The sequence below is a fragment of the Pistacia vera genome, unplaced genomic scaffold, assembly GCF_008641045.1.
Source record: "Pistacia vera cultivar Batoury unplaced genomic scaffold, PisVer_v2 Contig1358, whole genome shotgun sequence".
In the NCBI taxonomy this organism is placed as follows: domain Eukaryota; kingdom Viridiplantae; phylum Streptophyta; class Magnoliopsida; order Sapindales; family Anacardiaceae; genus Pistacia; species Pistacia vera.
The window spans coordinates 51,988-71,892 of record NW_022195421.1 but is presented as its reverse complement, the minus strand read 5'-3'; the positions used below and the strand labels follow the sequence as shown (position 1 = coordinate 71,892).

Sequence of the window (19,905 nt, the reverse complement as noted above, 5' to 3'; positions counted from 1 at the left end):
GTTTGGAGGTAATTTATTTTGCGCTATGGCACTGCATTCTTCAGTGAGCATAACGTTCCATGCTCCTCGATCTTCCGCTTGTTGAAAGGAGTCTTTTAAGAACTTTGCATAATAGCATCTGTGCTAAGCTTTAGCGAATGGAATATGTATTTGCAATTTCTTAAAGACCTCTAAAAACTTTGAAAATTGTTGATCCAGTTGTATCCTTCTAATTCTTCAGGATAAGGAATTTGATACATCTTTTTAACAACAATGAATCATTAATTTGAGTCTTCCTTTTACTTTAACATCTTGGTATGCCTTACCTAGTCTCTGTCTCTTTTTCTGAATTTGCCTTCTTTTCCTCAATAGAGATCGGTAACTCTACTTCACTTTCCGCCTTCTTTTGTGATTCTTCTTCACCAATCACCTTTCCATCCCTCAAGGTTATGGCCTTACATTGCTCCTTTGGGTTCCTTTCTGTGTCACTCGGTAAATGCCCTTGCTGTCTACCCGAAATGATATTGGCCAACTGGCCAATTTGAGCTTCTAAATTCTTGATGGAAGCCTCTTGATTCTGAATTCTTGTCTCTGTAGTACTTAAGAACTTCACCATCATCTCCTCTAAATTTGATTTCTTCTCTTGAGATTGAAAACTTGGCAGTGGAGGTTTCACTTGATTGTTGTTTCTCCAAGAGAAATTTGGGTGATTCCTCCACCCCAGATTATATGTTTCACTGTATGGATTATTATTAGGCCTGCGAAAATTTGAAACATAGTTAGCATGATCAGGCATAGAATTAACAGCAAACATGTTACCTGATTGACACTCATGGTTAGGGTGATCTTCGCCACAAAAATCACACATACAAGCAACTATTGCAGGTTTTTGCATTTGAAGTCCATCAATCTTCTTATTTAATGCTTGCATTTGTGCTGCCAAAGCTGTGATAGCATCTATGTTATGAACATCCGATGTTCTTCTCACAGGCTTACCTAAAGTACCACCGCAATAGCATTGATCATATTTTGAACTTCACTATTAAGACCATTATAGAACGTCTGGACTTGCAGCCAAACCTGTAATTCATGGTGGGGACATCTCTGGAGCATGTCCTTGAACCTTTCCCATGCTTCGTATAATGACTCTGTATCCACCTGCACAAACATAGTAATATCATTTCGCAATTGTGCAGTCTTTGTAGGAGGAAAATACCTACTCAGGAATTTTTGTGTCATTTGCTCCCAGGTTGTAATTGAGCCGGCTGGTAATGAGGTCAACCAACTCTTAGCTTTGTCTCTTAATGAAAATGGGAACAATCTTAGTCTTATAGCTTCATCATAAACTCCATTGTGCTTAAAAGTATCACAAATCTCCAGGAAATTTGCAATATGTAAGTTAGGATCTTCATCTGCCAAACCACCAAACTGCACTGACTGCTGAATCATCTGGATGATTGTTGGCTTTATCTCAAAGGTGTTGGCATTTATCACTAGTTGTCGAATGCTCGATGTTGCTCCATTTAGAGATGGGGTAGAGTACTCATTCAATGTACGAGTTGCTGGTGGTGTTCCATCATTTTGGTTATCGTGATCACCCATGATCTCCCTTTTGATTGCTCTCTTTCTTGCGTGAAAAGTGCGCTCTATCTCAAGATCAAATACTAGTAAAATCTCTCCAGAGGCTCTAGTCATACACTAGCAGAAACACCTATTGGTTTCCAAAAAAAAAAAAAACAAACAAACAAAATAAAAAAAAAAAATCTCAAAGTAACAAATAATCTTAAAATATTCACAAACAATCTGATGATCCCCGGCAACGGCGCCAAAAAACTTGATGCGACTAAATCAACCTTAGCAAGTGCACTAGTCGTGTTCAAGTAATAAAGTGATGAGTTTGAGTATCATCCCACAGAGATCAAAGCGAATATTTGTAATTACCTAAAACTACTTACACGTTATTTGAGAAAACGAAATCTTAGAGTTTAAAAGTAACGGATTAAAAATAATTAAATTAAACAAATAAATAATGTGATGAACTTTGCAATATTAATGAAGTTAGGGTACAGATTTCCCCCTAATTATGCTTGACAACCACTCTTAATACCTGTTTGTGCTATGAATTGGTAGGATTCTTCTAAGGCCAATTATCCTTATTCAGGCATAATATTCAACTTAATACAGATCCCTATTCGGTTACTCTAAAATTAAGAAGCATAAATTCATCAATCCCTTACGACTAATTCGCCCTATTCGGTTATGAATTAGATGGACCACAAATTAATCCTAGAATCTCTATTCGATTACTTCTAGTTTTAATATGTTGTGCAATGTTATTCCCATAGAACAATTATGAATATGAATTAAGCAATAAACCCTAACTTCTCTATTCGAAACATCATCAAGGTAATTGAATCAATCCAACATTCATAAAGCATTAAACCTAAACTCTTGCACAAATTCATAAACATAAATCTGGTATTAAGAATAAAAATTGTTCAAAACATAATTAGGGTTTCATCCTCCCCTAACAAAAGAGATTTACTCCATCCTAAGAACAAAGAAATAAATAGAGAAGAAGGAAAACATATTCAGATTTGAAAAGAAATAAAAATCAAACTCTTAAATCTGATCTTCAGTCTTCAAGCCTCAAGAATGCGTCTTCTCCTCTCAAAAATATGCAAAATTCCTCCCTTGACAACTGATCTCAATTATACTTAAATACCCAAAAGAGTCCTAAGTGAAAAAGGAAAGAAAAACTGATAAAAACGCGCTAATAGTTTCCACCACAACCCTGGCCGTGGCCGAATTTAAGTCACCACAGCCTAGGCCGTGGTGCTTCCTAGTCTCTTTGTTTTCTCTTTGTTCCATCACCATGGCCATGGTGAACTACCAAGGCATGGCCGTGGCCTTCAAGACTGAAGGGCAATCTCAACTTCTTCAAGCTTTAAGTCCTAATTTCAATCCAATACTCCAATCTACTCAATCAAAGCCTAAAAAAAAAAAACATAAAAGTTATCCAAATCAATAGGTAACCATTCATATCTCAAACTTAACAAAAATAAACAAAAAAACAAAGGAAACAAATGAGAAGTTAACTAAACTAACATCAAAACAACCTAAAAAACACTCAAATGATGCAACTTATCAATTACAATCGCATCATGGTTGTGGTGAGGAGATTGTTCACACTTTTCCTTGGTGAATCCTATCACCTCGCTTTCTTGCCTGGGCCACTTCGGCGGCTTTTGCTCATAGCTCATTACTCGAGAAACCGAGTCTATCCTGGCCTCTCGTGCATATTGCTCGTGAGAGCGCTTGAAGCTCCCTGCAATGTCAGGTACCCCATAGATCATACCCACCAGTACATCGTTGTTCGATGAAGCTTGTTGGACCTGATTATTCTTCTCGCTTGGATTTTTGCGAGCTAGCGCCTCCTAGACAAATTCTTTCAAGTGGCCTCTTCTGATCAGATCTTCAATGGCGTTCTTAAGAGCCTGACACTTATTGGTGTTGTACCTAATGTCTTGGTGGTACCGACAGTATTTTTGGCAATCTCTTCTGTTTGGTGCCCCCCTCATTCTTTCTAGCATGGCAATTTCTTAGCCTCACAAGAGACTTCATAGATGTGAGCTACATCTTGAGTCAAAGGGTGTACTCTGCATACCGCATAAAAGGTTTCTTTTCCCTGTGGTTTTCTATTCTTTGTCTTTTTTTGGAACCTATTTCAATCCCTATTATTGTAATCTTGGCCCCTCCATTTGTTTGTTGAGCGATCTTGTCGCCTGTCAAGGGCTCGTCTAGGCGAGCTTCTTGCCAAGGCCACCAATGAGCTTTCTACTAGCTGGTGTTTGGCGGTCATTTAATAGAACTTGGCCAAGATTACATGGTCTTCGCTCTCAAGCTCTTTCCACAGCTCTGTCTACAGCCTTATTCTCACTATTAGCAAAGTTCAGATTAATTCCTCAGGTGCATCCACAACCTTTGCTTGTTCATTCTAAAACCTCGTTAATTACAAGGTTAGAGTTTCATCTCTTTCCTGACGAATATTGCTCAGATAGCTAAGCGACATTGCGAACTGTCTCCTCACTTGGAATTGTTGTAAGTATAGCAATGAGAACTATTGCCAAGACTGTATTGAGTTCGTCTTAAGCCTTTTGTACCACCTCTTGGCATCCTCTACTAAAGTGACTGTGAAATAGCGGCACTTTGCCAAGTCAGAGACCTAATGTAGCTCCATCAGGTCGTTAAAAGAGTCAAGGTGGTCTTTGGGTCCCCTTTCTCATCGAACTTGCTCTCTGGGGCCCTGAATCCTTAGGGGAGCAGGGCCTGACAAACTTCCTCTATAAATGGAGAACTCACTATTTTTCTATTGTTAAAAGAGTCAAGGTGGTCTTTGGGTCCCCTTTCCCATCAAACTTGCTTTTTGGCGCCCTGAATCCCTAGGGGAACAGGGCCTGACGAACTTCCTCTATGAATGGAGAAAATTCAGGGCCTGACGAACTTCCTCTATGAATGGAAAACTCACTATTTCTTCTGCCGCATTATTCAAGCATTTTTGTTATCCAATCTAAGTCCTCATCATAAGGAGTACTCTAGCTACTAGCTATGTTCAACCTTACCTTGAGCAAGTGAGTTCGGAGATCAATTGCTTGTGAGCCTGCTCTGTCGTGTGCATTGGTGCTCGAGGTGGAGTCATGATGGCTGGGTTGATAGGTGCTATCATGCTCATATGTGTGTTGCTCGGGACATTGGTTAAAACCAAAATGTCTGTTATTACTAGATTGGCGCACGCGACTAAACTCGCGAGCTTGCGAGTTGAGTCACATGCGCTAATCTAGCAATAATGAACCCCATGTTAGATTAGTGCACTCTACTCAACTCGCGAGCTTGCGAGGTTTGAGCCTGCCTTTGGCATGGGTTAAAACCAACACGCTGGCGTTGATTGTTTCGCTGATTAGGGCAAGCATCCCTTTGTCAACCATGGGGTTCATTTTCCCGCATTGATTGTTTGCCTGGTTGCCTCCCGGGGTTAACTTGCCTGCGGGATTCACGCATGTGAGAGGAATACGCCTTGTGGTGTTGGGGTTGACGGTCACTCATTGGTGCTGACAAGCCAGATTGGTCGTTGATTGAGCCATTCCGACCTATTGGAGTAACTTCCATGAAGTGTGGCTGGTCGAGGTCCTAGTGGGCTGCCTGCTAATTTCTTAATTCAGCCACATTTTATTACATTGCCTGTATAACCATTGTTCTTATCATTTCCACCAGCTGACCATTCTTGAGATTCGAAGTCCCTACCCCCTACTGGTTTGTAACCTACTGCATTGGCGGCATTGGTGGTTGGTGTGCTGTCGTAGGCACCCAGAATTAAAACCCTAAAAATACACGTAGTAGTGTAAGTAGGGATCGCTCCCACAGAGAGTGTCTAGCCGAGTTTTACGTTACGTGAACCAGTATGGGGGGGATTTGAGTAAAAACATAAACAATTTCAGGAAAAGAAACTCAACCTAAATTACCGAAATCAATCAAAATAATGAAACTTGGTCTAAGTCAACATCCACCATCAGAATCTTACAACTGATCATTGATGCAAAATTAAATCAATTCTTACTCTCAGTATTCACCGTTGGAACTATTTTCCTATCTCTCCTTAGTTGTAGTTAATTAGGAAACAAGCAATCTAATTAATCTTACTACTAAACAACCTTAGACAAGCGCTAAAGATTTAATCTAGTGGCAGCCATAAAAACTAGAGAGATCGATGAAGCTAAACAACACAAACTCAAGCAGTTGTATTTAATTTAGTTGAATGTTCTTCTTAAGACTTAATAATTCCTGACGCAGCAAATTCTTAAACCCTAATTGTTTTACAAGTTAAAGGGATCAAACAATTACGGATTTGATATCTAACTTAGCAGTAGATTGCAATAAATAATAAACTAGTAGGCCTCCTAGTAATTAAACGCAATAATCATGATAATATGCATAGAAGAACATCCAATACTCAAAACATAAATTGAACACAAAAAAAATTAGATTAGATCTCACAGTTTTATTGATTCGAGGTCTCTGTTTCCTTCGACCAAGTTATGAAAATTAGCCGCTCATGGCCATCACGAAAATCAAAAGAAAACAAATTCAGAAGAAAGGAAGAGAGGCGTGTGTGATCTCCTCCAATCTGATCTCTCTCTGCTCTTAACGATACCCAATTCAAATTGAAGTATTTGAATTCTACTAAATCTCTTAAAAATATTCTAATATCCTAAAATAATATTTATCCTAATCTGATTTTGATTAATTGAAAATAAAATAAAGTCCTAAAATAAAATAGGAAAGTGGTGTGTCCAGCTGTAACTTGCGTGCAATAGGTCTTCAAATCTTCCAATAATAAACTACCTAATTGAATTGCATGACAAGGCGGAATGTTCTAGAACGTCAACAGTGCAGGTTCATCAAATTCAAGCCCGATTACAACCTTGATAGCCAGTATCTCTTTCTTAGGGTTCCACAGCATTTTGAATTATCTCAATCGGAGCTCGGATGAGAGAGTTATTCCCAGATTACGAAATGATGTCAAAACTATCCGAATTCACCTAATTAGTTCCGTTTTGCATTTAATGCCTCCATTTGCCTCCTAAATCAAAATAGAACAATAATGAGTACATTTAGGCAACAAATAAGTATAAAAGACTAGACATTAAGGGGAATAAATATAACATTTTGCATTCTCATCAGTGGTCAACCTGGAGGAGCAGTCTGATGCACCTCATGATTAGCGGTTTCTATGTTGTCGCTGTTTCTGGTTGTGGTTTTCGATCTAGTATGGGCCATTTGAAGTTTCAGGTGATCGGGTCATTGAGATTAATTGCCAGAACTTTTGAAAGTTGGCAAAGGCCCTCCTTCTAGCGCCAAAATGTTGATGTAAGAATTACACCAACTAAGGTGATCCGATTGACCTTGGTGGAACCGGAACTAATGTGTGCATGATTAAAGTAACCAGCAATGTAATGAATATAAAAGCAGTAATGTAAAGAACACAAAAGGTTTCTAAAGTGATTTGGCAAGTTTGAATCTTAAGCCTACGTCCATTGTTTTTCTTATTTGCTTAGAGAGCTTACAAGAAAATAATATAATGTCTTGAACAATTTGCTAACCCCTTGTCCATCGTTGGAAGGGGCTTATATACAAGTTTTTCGAGAAAGAAATAGAAAAATTAAAGGAATTACAATTAAGATTGAAATGAAACCCCGATATTCTCGCGATTGAGCGCTAAGATCGCACCATTATTGTTGTTAATCTGATCTCTTCTAAAATATCTGGGATCTGAGCTTATCTATGATTTGTTTGAACAACTGTCAGAATTGGTCGCGACTAGCTTATGTTAGGTTAGACAAGTGTTGAGTCGAATTAATTCTAGGTCAAACTATAATCTCGCGGAACTCTGACTTTTCCGAGCTAAATGAAAAATCACACATAACAATATATATGTAATTTTTTATTAAAAAAAGAAAAATATTAATATTTGGTTAATATTTACTTAGAAGGATAATTCATAATTATAAACATCAAGAAAAAGGACCATAGAATTTTGAGTGATGTTTAGTAGATGAAGGGCTCGTATGGGACCATTAATTTGTTGACATGTGTAAAAAGGGCATGAGGCATCGATCAAGTGCGGTGTGTGTGCTTTTTACACTACACAAATTGATGTATCCTCTGCTTTACATCCTAGTTAGTAAATACGCGTTTTATATGCGAATTATACGGCCATCCGTATAATTCGCGTATAAAACACGTATCCACTTCTTTCCCAAAGAGCTGCCGAATTATTCGCGAATTTTTGAAGTATCCGAATTATTCGCGAATAATTGAAATTGACATCTTTTTCCCGCCCATTTCACACTGATTTAACCACTGACATCCATTTGTTTTATTGGAAAAGGAGAATAAAAATATAAAATAATCCTCTCAAAAATTCAAAACTCAAAATGACTTACTGACATCCATTTTCCCACCCACACCTTTACACTTTAAACTCAAAACACATACAAAATCATTTCATATTCTTCAATTAATTTCGTGCTATCTAATAAATTAGATTGGATTGATAATATTAAAATAATAATTTATTGTGAAAAAAAAAGTCATATATTATAGGTATAAAATAAGATTTGTGAGACAAAATTTTATTTTTTAATGGATTTATGGGAAGTTAAAATTTGTTGCATTTAATATCATACTTATCAAGTTTTAAATTAGTAAAGAATTATGGCTAAATATTATGTTTGAGTCTAGAGATTATAATTTGAATACTAGTTATATATTGTATATTTGTGTTATTGGTTAATTGAATACTTTACATTTGAAATACTATATTGATTTTAGCCAGGTAATCCATAAAATTATTAATACTAAGATTGATATTGCCGTATTTTTCAAAACATATTATTGATAATGCACCGTATTAAACTCGTATATACCCGTATCGTATTTTTTCCGTATCCAAATTTTATAGCCGAATTTTTATAAACGTATTTTTTATCATTTTCCGTATTATACCCGTAAAATTTTCGTATCGTTTTTTTGCCGTACCCGTATTTACTAACTAGGCTTTACATTTGTCCTCTTATTCTTTTTCTTCACCTCGTCTCTTTCCATATCTGTATCGCATTCCAGTCCTGTTAAATCAATAAAAAAAACATATTTCAAAAATTAAAATATTTTCTTTTTAATTTTAAATCTATACATATAATTAGTTCTTAAGATTTTATATTAAACTTGTCTTCATAAACATCTATACCAATTTTCAATTTTCATATTTATAGACACATAATTTCGGAAATTATATCAAATAGTCTTTATTTTTTTTCTTGAGTTGAAAAATAGCCATTTTGAAGTATTAACTCAACTATTTGATATAATTATCCAAAAGTAATCATCAGGAAAACATTATTTAAAAATGAAAATTTACAATTTTTAAAATTAATTAAACTCAAATATGACTTGTAAAAGGTTTCCAATATATATGAAAATTGTGATTAAGAAATAATGCAAAATTTAATTAACATTGCGGTTACTAAACCTTCAAATAATGAAAATTAGTTATGAAATAAATAATGAATTCCACCAACAATTTTAATTAACTTCACGGTTACTAAACCTTCTTTTTAATTCTTAATTTGAGCTAGCTCAGATTATTCATTTTAATTAGCATTTAAAATTATTGAGAGATTCCTTGTTTAATTATTAAAAAATTATGAAATTAATTTAAATAATGCATTAGCAAATTAAAGAGCAGATGGGAAATAATTGAAACCTCAATATAATAATCAGTTACATGTCAATCAGTCTACAAATTAAAATTAAAATTAATACTTGGGAATTATAAAATAAACATACTAACGTGTCGCACATTTGTCCTACAGAACTTTCTTATATAGCCAGATGCACCAATTAATAATAAGTGCATTAAATTATCAGAAAAGCGACAGATGTGTGTTTTCTGTCAGAGCGGCGATTGGCAGCTGCTGGTGAACGTTAACACTAAGAAAAGAAATTTAATTATAATTCAACGGCAATGGTTTGGTTACTGTTAAGGTCAAACCTAACAGTCTTAACAGTCATTTCATGGACATGGATATAATTTTAGATACCCTTACCATGAAACTCTCGGTGTGTGTGTGTGTTTCACATAGAATTTTAGGGTACGTTTAGCGTATTATTTTTGTCTATATTCTTAATCGTATTCTCTAAATAATGTTTGACATATTATTCTAGAAATATTACCTCATTTTTTTAATTACTTTTAAACCTCAGAAGGTTATTAATTTTATAAATACCCCCTGAAAAAAGTTTAAAAACTAACAAAAATACCCCTGCCAACCCATACTTGTCAGATTCTGACAACTACCATCGGTGGTAGTCGAAATTTGCCACAACGGTGAATTACCGACCAGAACTTGCTGGTAATTCACCGATTTGGCCTTTCCAGCCAGATCCACGGTAGATTTGGTCAGAAAAGGTCAGATCTGGCCGTTAGTGACGGCTAAAGAAATGGTCGTCGTTGACCGACAACGACGGCCATATCTTTGGCTGTCATTCCTTTGGCCTTTTCCGGCTGTGTTGGTCACATATGGCCGTAGATCTGGCCTTTTTCGGCCAGATCCATAGTGGATCTGGCCGGAAAAGGCCGTAGCGACGCCATACCGGCCAGATCTGGCTGGTATGTGTCGTTACACAATTTTTCGGTCAGATTCTGGTGGTGATGGCCGGAATCTAGCACTGCGGGTGGTGGGAGTCTTTTTGTCATTTTACAATATTTTTATATATTGGGGTATTTATTAAATTAGCAAACTTAGAGGGTTTTTTTTATAAATTTTTAAATTTTACCTCGTAATACTCTCATATTCAATTATCCAAAAATATCCCTAAAATCATATCCAAAATAATAAATCAAACACACCCTTAGATACTTTTACTATAAAACTCTCGGTGTTAAGGTGTTCAGTCTGTTTGTGTATACCTCAACTAATTTTTTAAATTTATTGAATATCTTACAAATCTAATTAATGAAGTAAATTATTGCTAAGTAACTATTTTTGTATAAATCAAACAAAAGACTTCTGAATAATCCAAAGTCTTGTCATCCTACCATAAACTAAGTAATTCAAGAAGATTGATATTCTTGGACTCTACGATAATAATATCAAATATCTATGAATTTTCGTCCTACATGTCATGCTATTTAATAACATTATTTAGTAAAATATTATTGAATTACTGTAAATTAAAGCATTTAATATTAAAATATAATCAATCTAATCGTTGTCACAGCCATCATTCCAATTAGACTGCGTCGTATCAACATGTTATATCACTTGGTAATAAGTAATAACAGTAAAAGGAAAAGTTTAAAACAATAGGATTTAAATATTTTAAGTCTAAGTAAAAATTAAGATATTATAAATTAAATTAATTAGGTGTAAGAATAGATTATAATATGACCGACCCTGAAAGTGAAATTTTTTTAAAAGTAAACCTAACAGTCTAAAGAGTCAGACACGTAAAGCAAGTGGTGGGATTTGGAGAAAGAACTTTCTATGGAAATCTATACTAGATTTGGTGGCAGAGAAGGAAGGTTCGTGAATTGGATGTGAATCACAAACCCTTATTCACGTGTTAACACTTAACACACACCAATATCAATATCAAATACTTACCCAAAAAAAAAAAAAAAAAAAAAAATCAGTATCAAATCACTTCTCCAACTTTTGTCTTTGTTTTTGTCTTGCAGCAATATCATATGAAATGTTCTGGGGAAGTTATTTAAATAACCATTTTTTTTAATGGGTTGAGAAATAACATATTTACAAAGTATTTCAGAAAATAGTTTTATTTCAAAATTTTAATACTCATTATTATATAAAAAATAATTTAAGAATCTAAAATGAGCAATAACCAACTAATAGATATTGGTCAACTAGAGAAATCGATATGGTTTTTGTATAGAATTTGTTTTGTGTTAAGACTATGGTAACTGATATTGTATATATTTTGTTTTGTCTTGCTTCTCTAAGTTGTATATTTTAAAATTAATTGGAACAAACTTAAAGCAATGTTGCTTGAGCTTAATTTGGTTGCTTAGCAAAATCAAAGTGAAGCCACTAGAAGGAAAGAAACTATTAAAGAAATAGTCTCAAATTCTTCATGCCCATAAACTTGAATTAAAAAATGTTGTTTGAGGTGGCCAAAGTAAACATTTAAGCTATAGCTTTCAATTAATACATTGACATTAGATTTTGATAACTTAAAAATTATTTGTTTAAGCTGTTGAATTCACATGACAAATTATCTATAGGTCAAATTGTGATTAATAACTGCACAATAAATTTTGATGTTAATTTTCTTTTCATGGCCCAGTGGGGAGAAGTCTGACATGAACATGGCTCCAATTAATTGAGTCCACGATTTTATAAATTGGCCGACATTGCAACCCCATTTCTGATTTCTGAAATTCAAATTATCAAACTTATAAGGCGAGTATTAATTAATAATTTAGGGGAATTTAATCCTTCACATAATTAAAACCATGAAGATGGAAAGTCATAAAATTTTGATTAATTAGCAGAAGAAAAAGAGTATTTTAATCATCCAAGTATAATTACGATAGATTTGTTTTTATAATTATATTATACCTGTTATTCGTTAATCTAGTGACCTTGACCGTTCTAATAATGCTCAACAAATTTATTAAGTTAATTAATTACATCAGAACCATATATATAGTTTTAGCATTTTGATACTATGGTTACCCAAAACAACCCCGTACCATCTAGTGTATTCTTGAATTGACCGAGTTTTACTAGATAATAATTACCGTGTATTTATTACAAAATTTTATAATTTGTCATATTTAATTAAATTACTTGTAATCAATCATCAAATCAAGTTTTAGGGTTTTACCTTAACTAAATTTATAATATTATAAGGGCATACATAACAAATTTTTTATTTAAATCAAATAGACTCTTCAAATTTTAGTTCTTTATTTTATATTTTTCTATAAAACATTTATGACTATAGAGAAAAAAAAAAAAAAAAAAAAAAAAACAAAGCATGAATGTATAGACAACTCAAAAGACCGTTGTGTGGAGGAAAAACGTTTTTCAAGAAAGAGATTTAATGGGGGAGAAAAAATTAATAAATAAAATGTATAAAAACTTATAATTTAATAATTAAAATTAGAATAGAGTGAGAAATTTGACTCTCTAGATGTGGAGAGTCAAACTCACTTTTTAATTTATATTTAAAGAATAAAGAGTTTGTTGAAAATTTATTTTTATAGATAAACTCCTTATAATAAAAAGTTTGGGTCACATAAAAGGGTTTTTTGGAGATATTATAACCACTCCTAAGTAGCTGAGTGGTTGGACAAAAACTCTTAGGTAATTACTCAAGAGATTCTAAGTTTGAATTACCTCCGTTGCTAATAAGTATGACCACTAGAGGATTCACTTGGTTGTTAATTTCTCCCATGCTTTTATATATTTTTAGTTTATTTTTCCCTCAAAATAAACATTGTCTAACAAACATTCTAGCATCTTTGGTAAATTAAAGTGGATATTGTAATTAGAATTAAAAAGACACGAATCCCCTAAGAGATGATAAAATAAAAAAATTCTTTTTACTGTCAATCAATTGACAATGAATTCTTGGACTTTATACTGTTTTGAATTATTAAATATTATGAAATTACTTTTTTATAATTTATTTAAATTTTTAAGACTTAACAAAGAGAGGAGTTATGGGCACTTTTGTTTAGTTATTTGGAGTAATATTTTTTAAATATTATTGTTAGGTAGAGTTGGGTGGTTATTATAAGGTAAGATTTAAAAATTAAAAATAGTTAAATAATTTAGGATATGATTTTGAGAATAGGGAAACAAATATGTTATTTTCAAAATTGTTGATGCGTGATTTTGACACTAACGACTTGCACATGCAAAGTGCTAAACTATTCTTAGAAATTACTCGTGAATGATTGGGATAATCGAATGCAAAGACTAAATAATAAATTAGAGATGGTTTTTAAAGTGGTTCGGATGCTTAAAGCGAATCATACGTCCACTGTTTCTTTATTATTCTCTTACTATTTTTATGATATGCCTGTAAGACTTACAAAAATGGAGAATGCTTTGTTTTAAAGAAAAAAATAATGTTCAAATGTTTGCCTGGCTTATATGCCCGCCAGCCATTTTTCATGAAGAGAGGTGTCCATTTACACCTTTTAGGTCATGTAATGAGTGCTTTTGCAAGTTGTCTTGACACGTGGAGACCAACCCTTAACTTATGTTAAAATGAGATAGATTGATATAAAATATCTCTTGGAGTGGTTTGTGTTTTTCACAACTAATACCACTTTATCTTTAAGTGTTTGTTGAACTCTGATTGGTGGTTTGACATCAGTGCCCCCCCCCCCCCCCCCCCCCCCTCCCACCAAACCACACACACAGAGTTTTTGACTCATGTCTTAGATCTAAATGGTTGTCGCACTATAGGTTGTAGTCTCGAACTGAAGAGCTCGAACTATGCTTGGCATAATCGGGTATTGAGAGCTAGGACTGCTATCTAAGGGCTTGGAGCGATCCGAATCTAAGCGCGATCTAATAACTGACATAAAATGTCCAGTAGATGAATTCCTAGAGAAAGCTGATGTCAGAAGCCCAAACGCACGGCTTAGAGGCCTTAAACGGACAAGCCAACTTAAAACAACCATAACTTTTTATCCGGGAGGAATTTTGGAGCCTATAAGATATCCATGAAAAGCTCGTTCCGAGCTCTATGTCATGGAAATAGGGGAACCTGATTGGGTCCATTTGTAGGGCCAAAATCCACTGTTTTGGCATGTTTTAGGGTTGTTTTGAGTGTTCTACGCGTTTTTTCTAACGCTAGCAGCTGGTCGCAATCTGAGAACTGAGAACTGATTTCGATCTTAGAGTTGAGAACACGACTTGAGGTTGTTCGAAATCTCAAAGCTAAGAGCTGATCGCGATCTAATAGGAGCTCGACTTGAGAGCTCGAGGCGTACGATTTGAACGATCCACAGCGTGCAATCTCAAGCAAATCAGAGAGCTTATGAGCTCGATCAGAGAGCATAATAAGCTTGATATGAAGTGCAAGGAGCTTTAATCTGAGAACTCGAGAGCTCTTTGCGATCTGAGAGCTTGAGAGCTCTTTGTGATCTGAGAGCACGAGGAGTTCGATAAGAAAGCGTGAAGCTTGATCTGAGAGCTTGAGAGCTCTTTATGATATGAGAGCACAAGTAGTTCGATAAGAAAGTGTGAAGCTTGATTTGAGAACTCGGAAGTGCGATCTGGGTGCTCGGAAGCACGATCTGGTAGCTCAAAAACGCTATCTAAGTGATCTGAACGCATGATCTTAGTGCTCGAAAGCACGATTTGAGAGCTCTGATGCGTGCAATTTGCGATCTGACCACGCAATCTAAGAGCTCTGATGCATGTGATCTGCGATCTGGCCACACGATCTGAGAGCTTTGATGCATGCGATCTGAGATCTGGCCATGCGATCTGAGAGCTCTGATGCGTGCGATCTGCGATCTGACCACACAATTTGAGAGCTCTGATGCGTGCGAGTTACGATTTGACCACGCGATTTAAAAGCTCTGATACGTGCTATCTGTGATCTAGCCACGCGATTTGAGAGCTCTGATCTAGAATAGACTTTAGATTTCACATATGATAACGTGAAGATTTTGAGGATTGTTGGAAAAACATGGAGAGCTAATATGAATCATGCCCTTCTTCTAGCGCCAAGCTGTTGATGAGTGATTTTGACACTAATGACTTGCACATACAAAGTGCTAAGTTGTTCTTAGAAATTATACGTGAATGATTGAGATAATCGAATGCAAAGACTAAATAATAAATGAGAGATGATTTTTAAAGTGATTCGGATGCTTAAAGCGAATCCTATGTCCATTGTTTCTTTATTATTCTTTGACTATTTTTATGATATTGCCTGTAAGGCGTACAAAAATGGAAAAATGCTTTGTTTACAGAGAAAAAATAATAAAGCTCAAATGTTTACCTAACTCTCATATGCCCAGCCAACCATTTTTTCACGAAGAGAGGTGCCTATTTATATCTTTGAAGTCAATGTAATGAGTGCTTTTGTAAGTTGTCTTGACACTTGGGGACTATTTTTTAATCTTTATCTTAAAATAAGATAGAATTGATATAAAATATCTTTTGGAGGCAGTTTGGGTTTTTGACAATTAATATCATCTTATTTTTAAGTGTTTGTTGAACTTTGATTAGTAGTGTTGACGTTAATGTATATTTTTGGCATAACAAAAATATAACTCTTGTAAGCCACACAATATTACAACTAACATTCTCACAACCTGTTGTTAGTTGTTACCCAAAGAACGGTGGACGGCACTGCGCGTCGTGCCAAAGTCCCCTGAGAACTTAGACTTTTCTTTTTCTATTAATTAAAATATAAATAAATAAATGAAGAGTTTATAAGTTTATTCCTCCGCGTAGACAAAGATACTTTTTTTTTTTTTTTTACCTATCCGCACCCCTTAATAAATACCTAAAAAACCGATTCCTTCTCATTCGTTTACTTTTAAAACTAAAGGCTACAGCCTCAACAAATCCATTACCAATTACTAAATTAGTTCTTCGTTCTTCTTCTTTTCGTTCGATCTCTGGCACTTACTCTCAATTCAATATCATTATGCCAGAGATCGAACACCATGTTCCCGATAATGCTCTCTTCGGCAAATACGACCTCGGTCGCCTCCTCGGCTGCGGCGCCTTCGCTAAAGTTTACCACGCCCGCGACGTCCGTACCAGCCAAAGTGTCGCCATCAAAATTATCAACAAGAAAAAGCTCTCCAATTCCAACTTGGCTTCAAATATCAAGCGTGAGATCTCCATCATGCGGCGGTTGAACCACCCTAATATCGTTAAGCTTTACGAAGTTTTAGCCACCAAAACAAAAATTTACTTCGTCATGGAGTTCGTTAAGGGCGGCGAATTGTTCGCCAAGGTTGCCAAAGGGAGGTTCACTGAAGATCTCAGCCGTAAATATTTCCAGCAGTTGATCTCAGCCGTCGGATATTGTCATTCTCATGGAGTTTTTCACCGTGATTTGAAGCCGGAAAATTTATTAGTGGACGAGAATGGAAATTTAAAGGTTTCGGATTTCGGTCTCAGTGCGGTAACGGATCAGATCAAACCCGACGGGTTGTTACACACGCTTTGTGGGACCCCTGCTTATGTGGCACCGGAGATTTTGACGAAGAAAGGTTACGATGGAGCTAAGGTGGATGTGTGGTCATGCGGCGTCATTCTGTTCGTTTTAACGGCGGGTTACTTGCCGTTTAACGACCCAAATCTTATGGCCATGTATAAAAAAATTTATAAAGGCGAGTTCCGGTATCCGAAGTGGATGTCTAACGATCTTAAACGGTTTTTATCACGGCTTCTTGATACAAACCCTGATACCAGGATCACCATTGATCAGATTATTAATGATTCTTGGTTCAAAAAGGGTGGAATCAAACGGTTAAAATTCCATAATGATGATGACGACGAAATTAAGTTTGATAAAGAAGAGCCTGAAGTGAAGAGCTTGAATGCTTTCGATATAATATCCTTTTCATCCGGTTTAGACTTGTCCGGTTTGTTCAACGGGCCCGATAATTCGGGTGGTATCGGGGAACGTTTTGTTTCGCGCGAGATGCCGGAGAAATTGATAGAGAAAGTGGAGGGCTTTGCAAAGGTTGAGAAATTGAGGGTGAAAAGGAGAAAAGAATGGGGGGTTGAGATGGAGGGGCAAAAGGGAAATTTACAAGTTCGGATTGAGGTTTACCAGTTAACGGAGGAGCTGGTGGTGGTGGAGGTTAGGAGAAGTGGTGGTGACGCGGCGTGTTTCAATAATGTTTGGAAGGACAAACTCAGGCCGCAGCTTGTGAGTCAACCAGGGGTTGAAGTTTCCGGTAATTAAAATTTAAAAGGGATGACATAGACGAAGAAAGAAGTTGGTGGAGTTTTCTGTGATTTACCATGGTTCTTAGGACAAAAAAAAAAAACAAAATAGTGTAAATTATTACTGTAATTATATATATAGTAATAATTTAAACTATTTTGTTTTTTTTATCCTAAGAACCATGGTTGTAATTTGTATTTTAAATAAAAATTGTTGAGGCAAACCGGCAAGTAAACCGGTTCGAAATTCAGAGAATTAAAATTTGAGTAGGAATTTGATGTTGTAATTTTATTTTATTTTAATTTTGTAATTAAATAAGGGCACTTACAACAAAGGATGGATAAATTAAATAATCCTTGCGTATTTGTTCTTATTGTAGTGTTATTGCTTGTTTAAATCTTTGTTTTTTGATAGGTGATGAAGAATGCATAAGCAACACAAACTTTTTCTTTATCATAATCCTTTTACTACTTAAACTATTTATAACTCCAAAATTTACTATATTATTTCATATAAAACACAGTATCAAGTATCATCTCAAATTATCAGAAAAAAAAAAAAAAATTAATAAAAGTATTAAAAACCATTGTTATTGAAAAAGTAATTAACAGGGAGTTTTTCAATAATAATAGGTGTATTTTATATTATCTAATTTGATAGATAGTAGATAAATAAGACCAACTCGGAGCCAAGGGGACCCTCCTGAACTTTGGAAAATCTCCTATAAGTATATTAATTTAATCTTATAAGTTTTGATTTCACGTAAATATCCTTAATTTTTCTAAATTTTATAAAATCTCTAACGGTGTGAATAGTATATCTGTATCCATCATTCTAATACGCAATATTTGATCAATTCCAAAAAGTTTATTACCTAATATTCTTTATAGTTTCATTTATAATCGTATTACTGTTTATAATTTGACCCCTTACCTTAAGTTCCTAGCTCCGTCCCTGTCCCTGAATAAGACCCTTTATTATCTAAGTTATATTCAAAAGATAATAATTTAATTGAAGTTAACCTCTTTCCAACACTATACAAGCTTTTTGCAAAGCATATTTTTTTTCTTCTTGATGAATCATCTTTTGGCATATTTTATTGTTAGGGCCAGCTAATAATATCATTTTATTTAGAAAGAAAAGAGAAAAGATATAATTATTGGTTTGATGTGGCAATATGATATTGTTTATAAAGTGGGTTTAATAGATACAAAGAATCTTCACAGTATTAGGAGTTTTCAAATATTATAATTCATATTTACAGTTGTTTAATTATTTAAATTAGTGCTCCAGCAAAGTAAGTGCATTAGAATATTGTACGGTTAGATTCTGTGGGATTATAATTATAATACGACCAAACCCATTATGGTGGATTTATTATTTATCATTTATGTAATGCTTTCTTTATTTGGCTTGATGATTACTTTGGAATAATTCAGTTGTAAATTATTATTATTATTATTATTTGTATTAATTATTGTTTTGATGGTGATTCATTTATAAAAACATATATTTAATTCGTTTTCAATCTTAGATTGAAAAATAAGTTCTGTTAAATTAGATTGAATATGGAGGATCATATATATCCCTTGTGGGATTGTTTAATATTCAAGATGAGTTTAAAATTGTTGTAACTTCTCCTATAATCACCAAGGTCTTGAGACCCGGTTAGGCGCTCGAGTCCCAGGTTGAGCAGTCCGACTTTTTAGTCGGACTGGTCAATCTTTCCACTTTCAAAATAATCTTTTTCATCTCCACCCTTCATTCCTCCTCTTTGTTTCAGTCTCCACTCTTCATTATCCTCTTTCAACACTCACTTTTCCTCTCACACGCAAAAACACAAACACACAGAGAACTTCAAACTCTCCATCAATGGCATCTCTCCTGCAAACCCAAACGACTCTCTCCCTCCATTCCCCTTCTTTGTTTCAGTCTCCACCCTCCATTTCCCTCTTAACTGTAATCCAATCCTCTTCCAACACTCACTCTTTGATAGGATAATGTTTCTGCTTTATATGAGGAAACAAATTCTCCAAGAAGAATGAGAATTAAGAGTTTGAGGGAAAAGAATTTTATTGATTATTACTTGTCAAACCTTAATTGTTTTAGGCTTTATATAGCCTTACACTTTATTCTATACTCTAATTGCCTAATTCAAATCTAACAAGATATTCTATCCTAATTATAAAAGAATAATAAGATAATCCTAATTCTATCCTAATAAGATAATAGCATAATTATAAAAAACCTAACATAATTATCCTAATTCTACCCAACTCTCCACTTCAAGTCACCTATCACAACGTCCTTGGCATGACCTCTGAAGCCATCACTGGGAAAGCTTATCCTAGATGGGAACTCAACTCGGTTCATCATCTTCTCCTGGATTTACTTGGTGAGCGAAGG

The 19,905-nt window shown here is 34.7% G+C and overlaps 2 protein-coding genes and 1 non-coding gene across 3 annotated transcripts; 2 read left to right on the top strand and 1 right to left on the bottom strand.

The window, feature by feature from the left end:
- Positions 1-301: 301 nt before the first annotated feature.
- LOC116122580 lies at positions 302-1,674 on the bottom strand. Its single transcript, XM_031408414.1, has 2 exons — positions 1,029-1,674; positions 302-975 (listed from the first exon to the last, which is right to left on the bottom strand). The coding sequence occupies exons 1-2, from the start codon at positions 1,672-1,674 to the stop codon at positions 302-304; spliced, it is 1,320 nt and encodes a 439-aa protein (XP_031264274.1).
- LOC116122583 lies at positions 1,064-1,169 on the top strand. Its single transcript, XR_004126924.1, has one exon. It is a non-coding gene; the product is annotated as a small nucleolar RNA R71 (small nucleolar RNA).
- Positions 1,675-16,178: 14,504 nt separating the features above from the next.
- LOC116122579 (CBL-interacting serine/threonine-protein kinase 11-like) lies at positions 16,179-17,908 on the top strand. The gene has a single exon (XM_031408412.1). It carries the CDS (start codon positions 16,243-16,245, stop codon positions 17,515-17,517), a length of 1,275 nt encoding a protein of 424 aa, XP_031264272.1. The 5' UTR covers positions 16,179-16,242; the 3' UTR covers positions 17,518-17,908.
- The last annotated feature ends 1,997 nt before the right edge of the window (positions 17,909-19,905 follow it).

What these genes read in the sequence shown, in the direction of transcription:
- LOC116122579 (XM_031408412.1), top strand. Translation starts at nt 16,243, where the DNA reads ATGCCAGAGATCGAACACCATGTTCCCGATAATGCTCTCTTCGGCAAA.
- LOC116122580 (XM_031408414.1), bottom strand. Translation starts at nt 1,674, where the DNA reads ATGACTAGAGCCTCTGGAGAGATTTTACTAGTATTTGATCTTGAGATA. An exon ending in AGTCCAGACGTTCTATAATG is followed by an intron (nt 976 to 1,028) that starts GTCTTAATAGTG and finishes GTGGTACTTTAG; the next exon opens with GTAAGCCTGTGAGAAGAACA.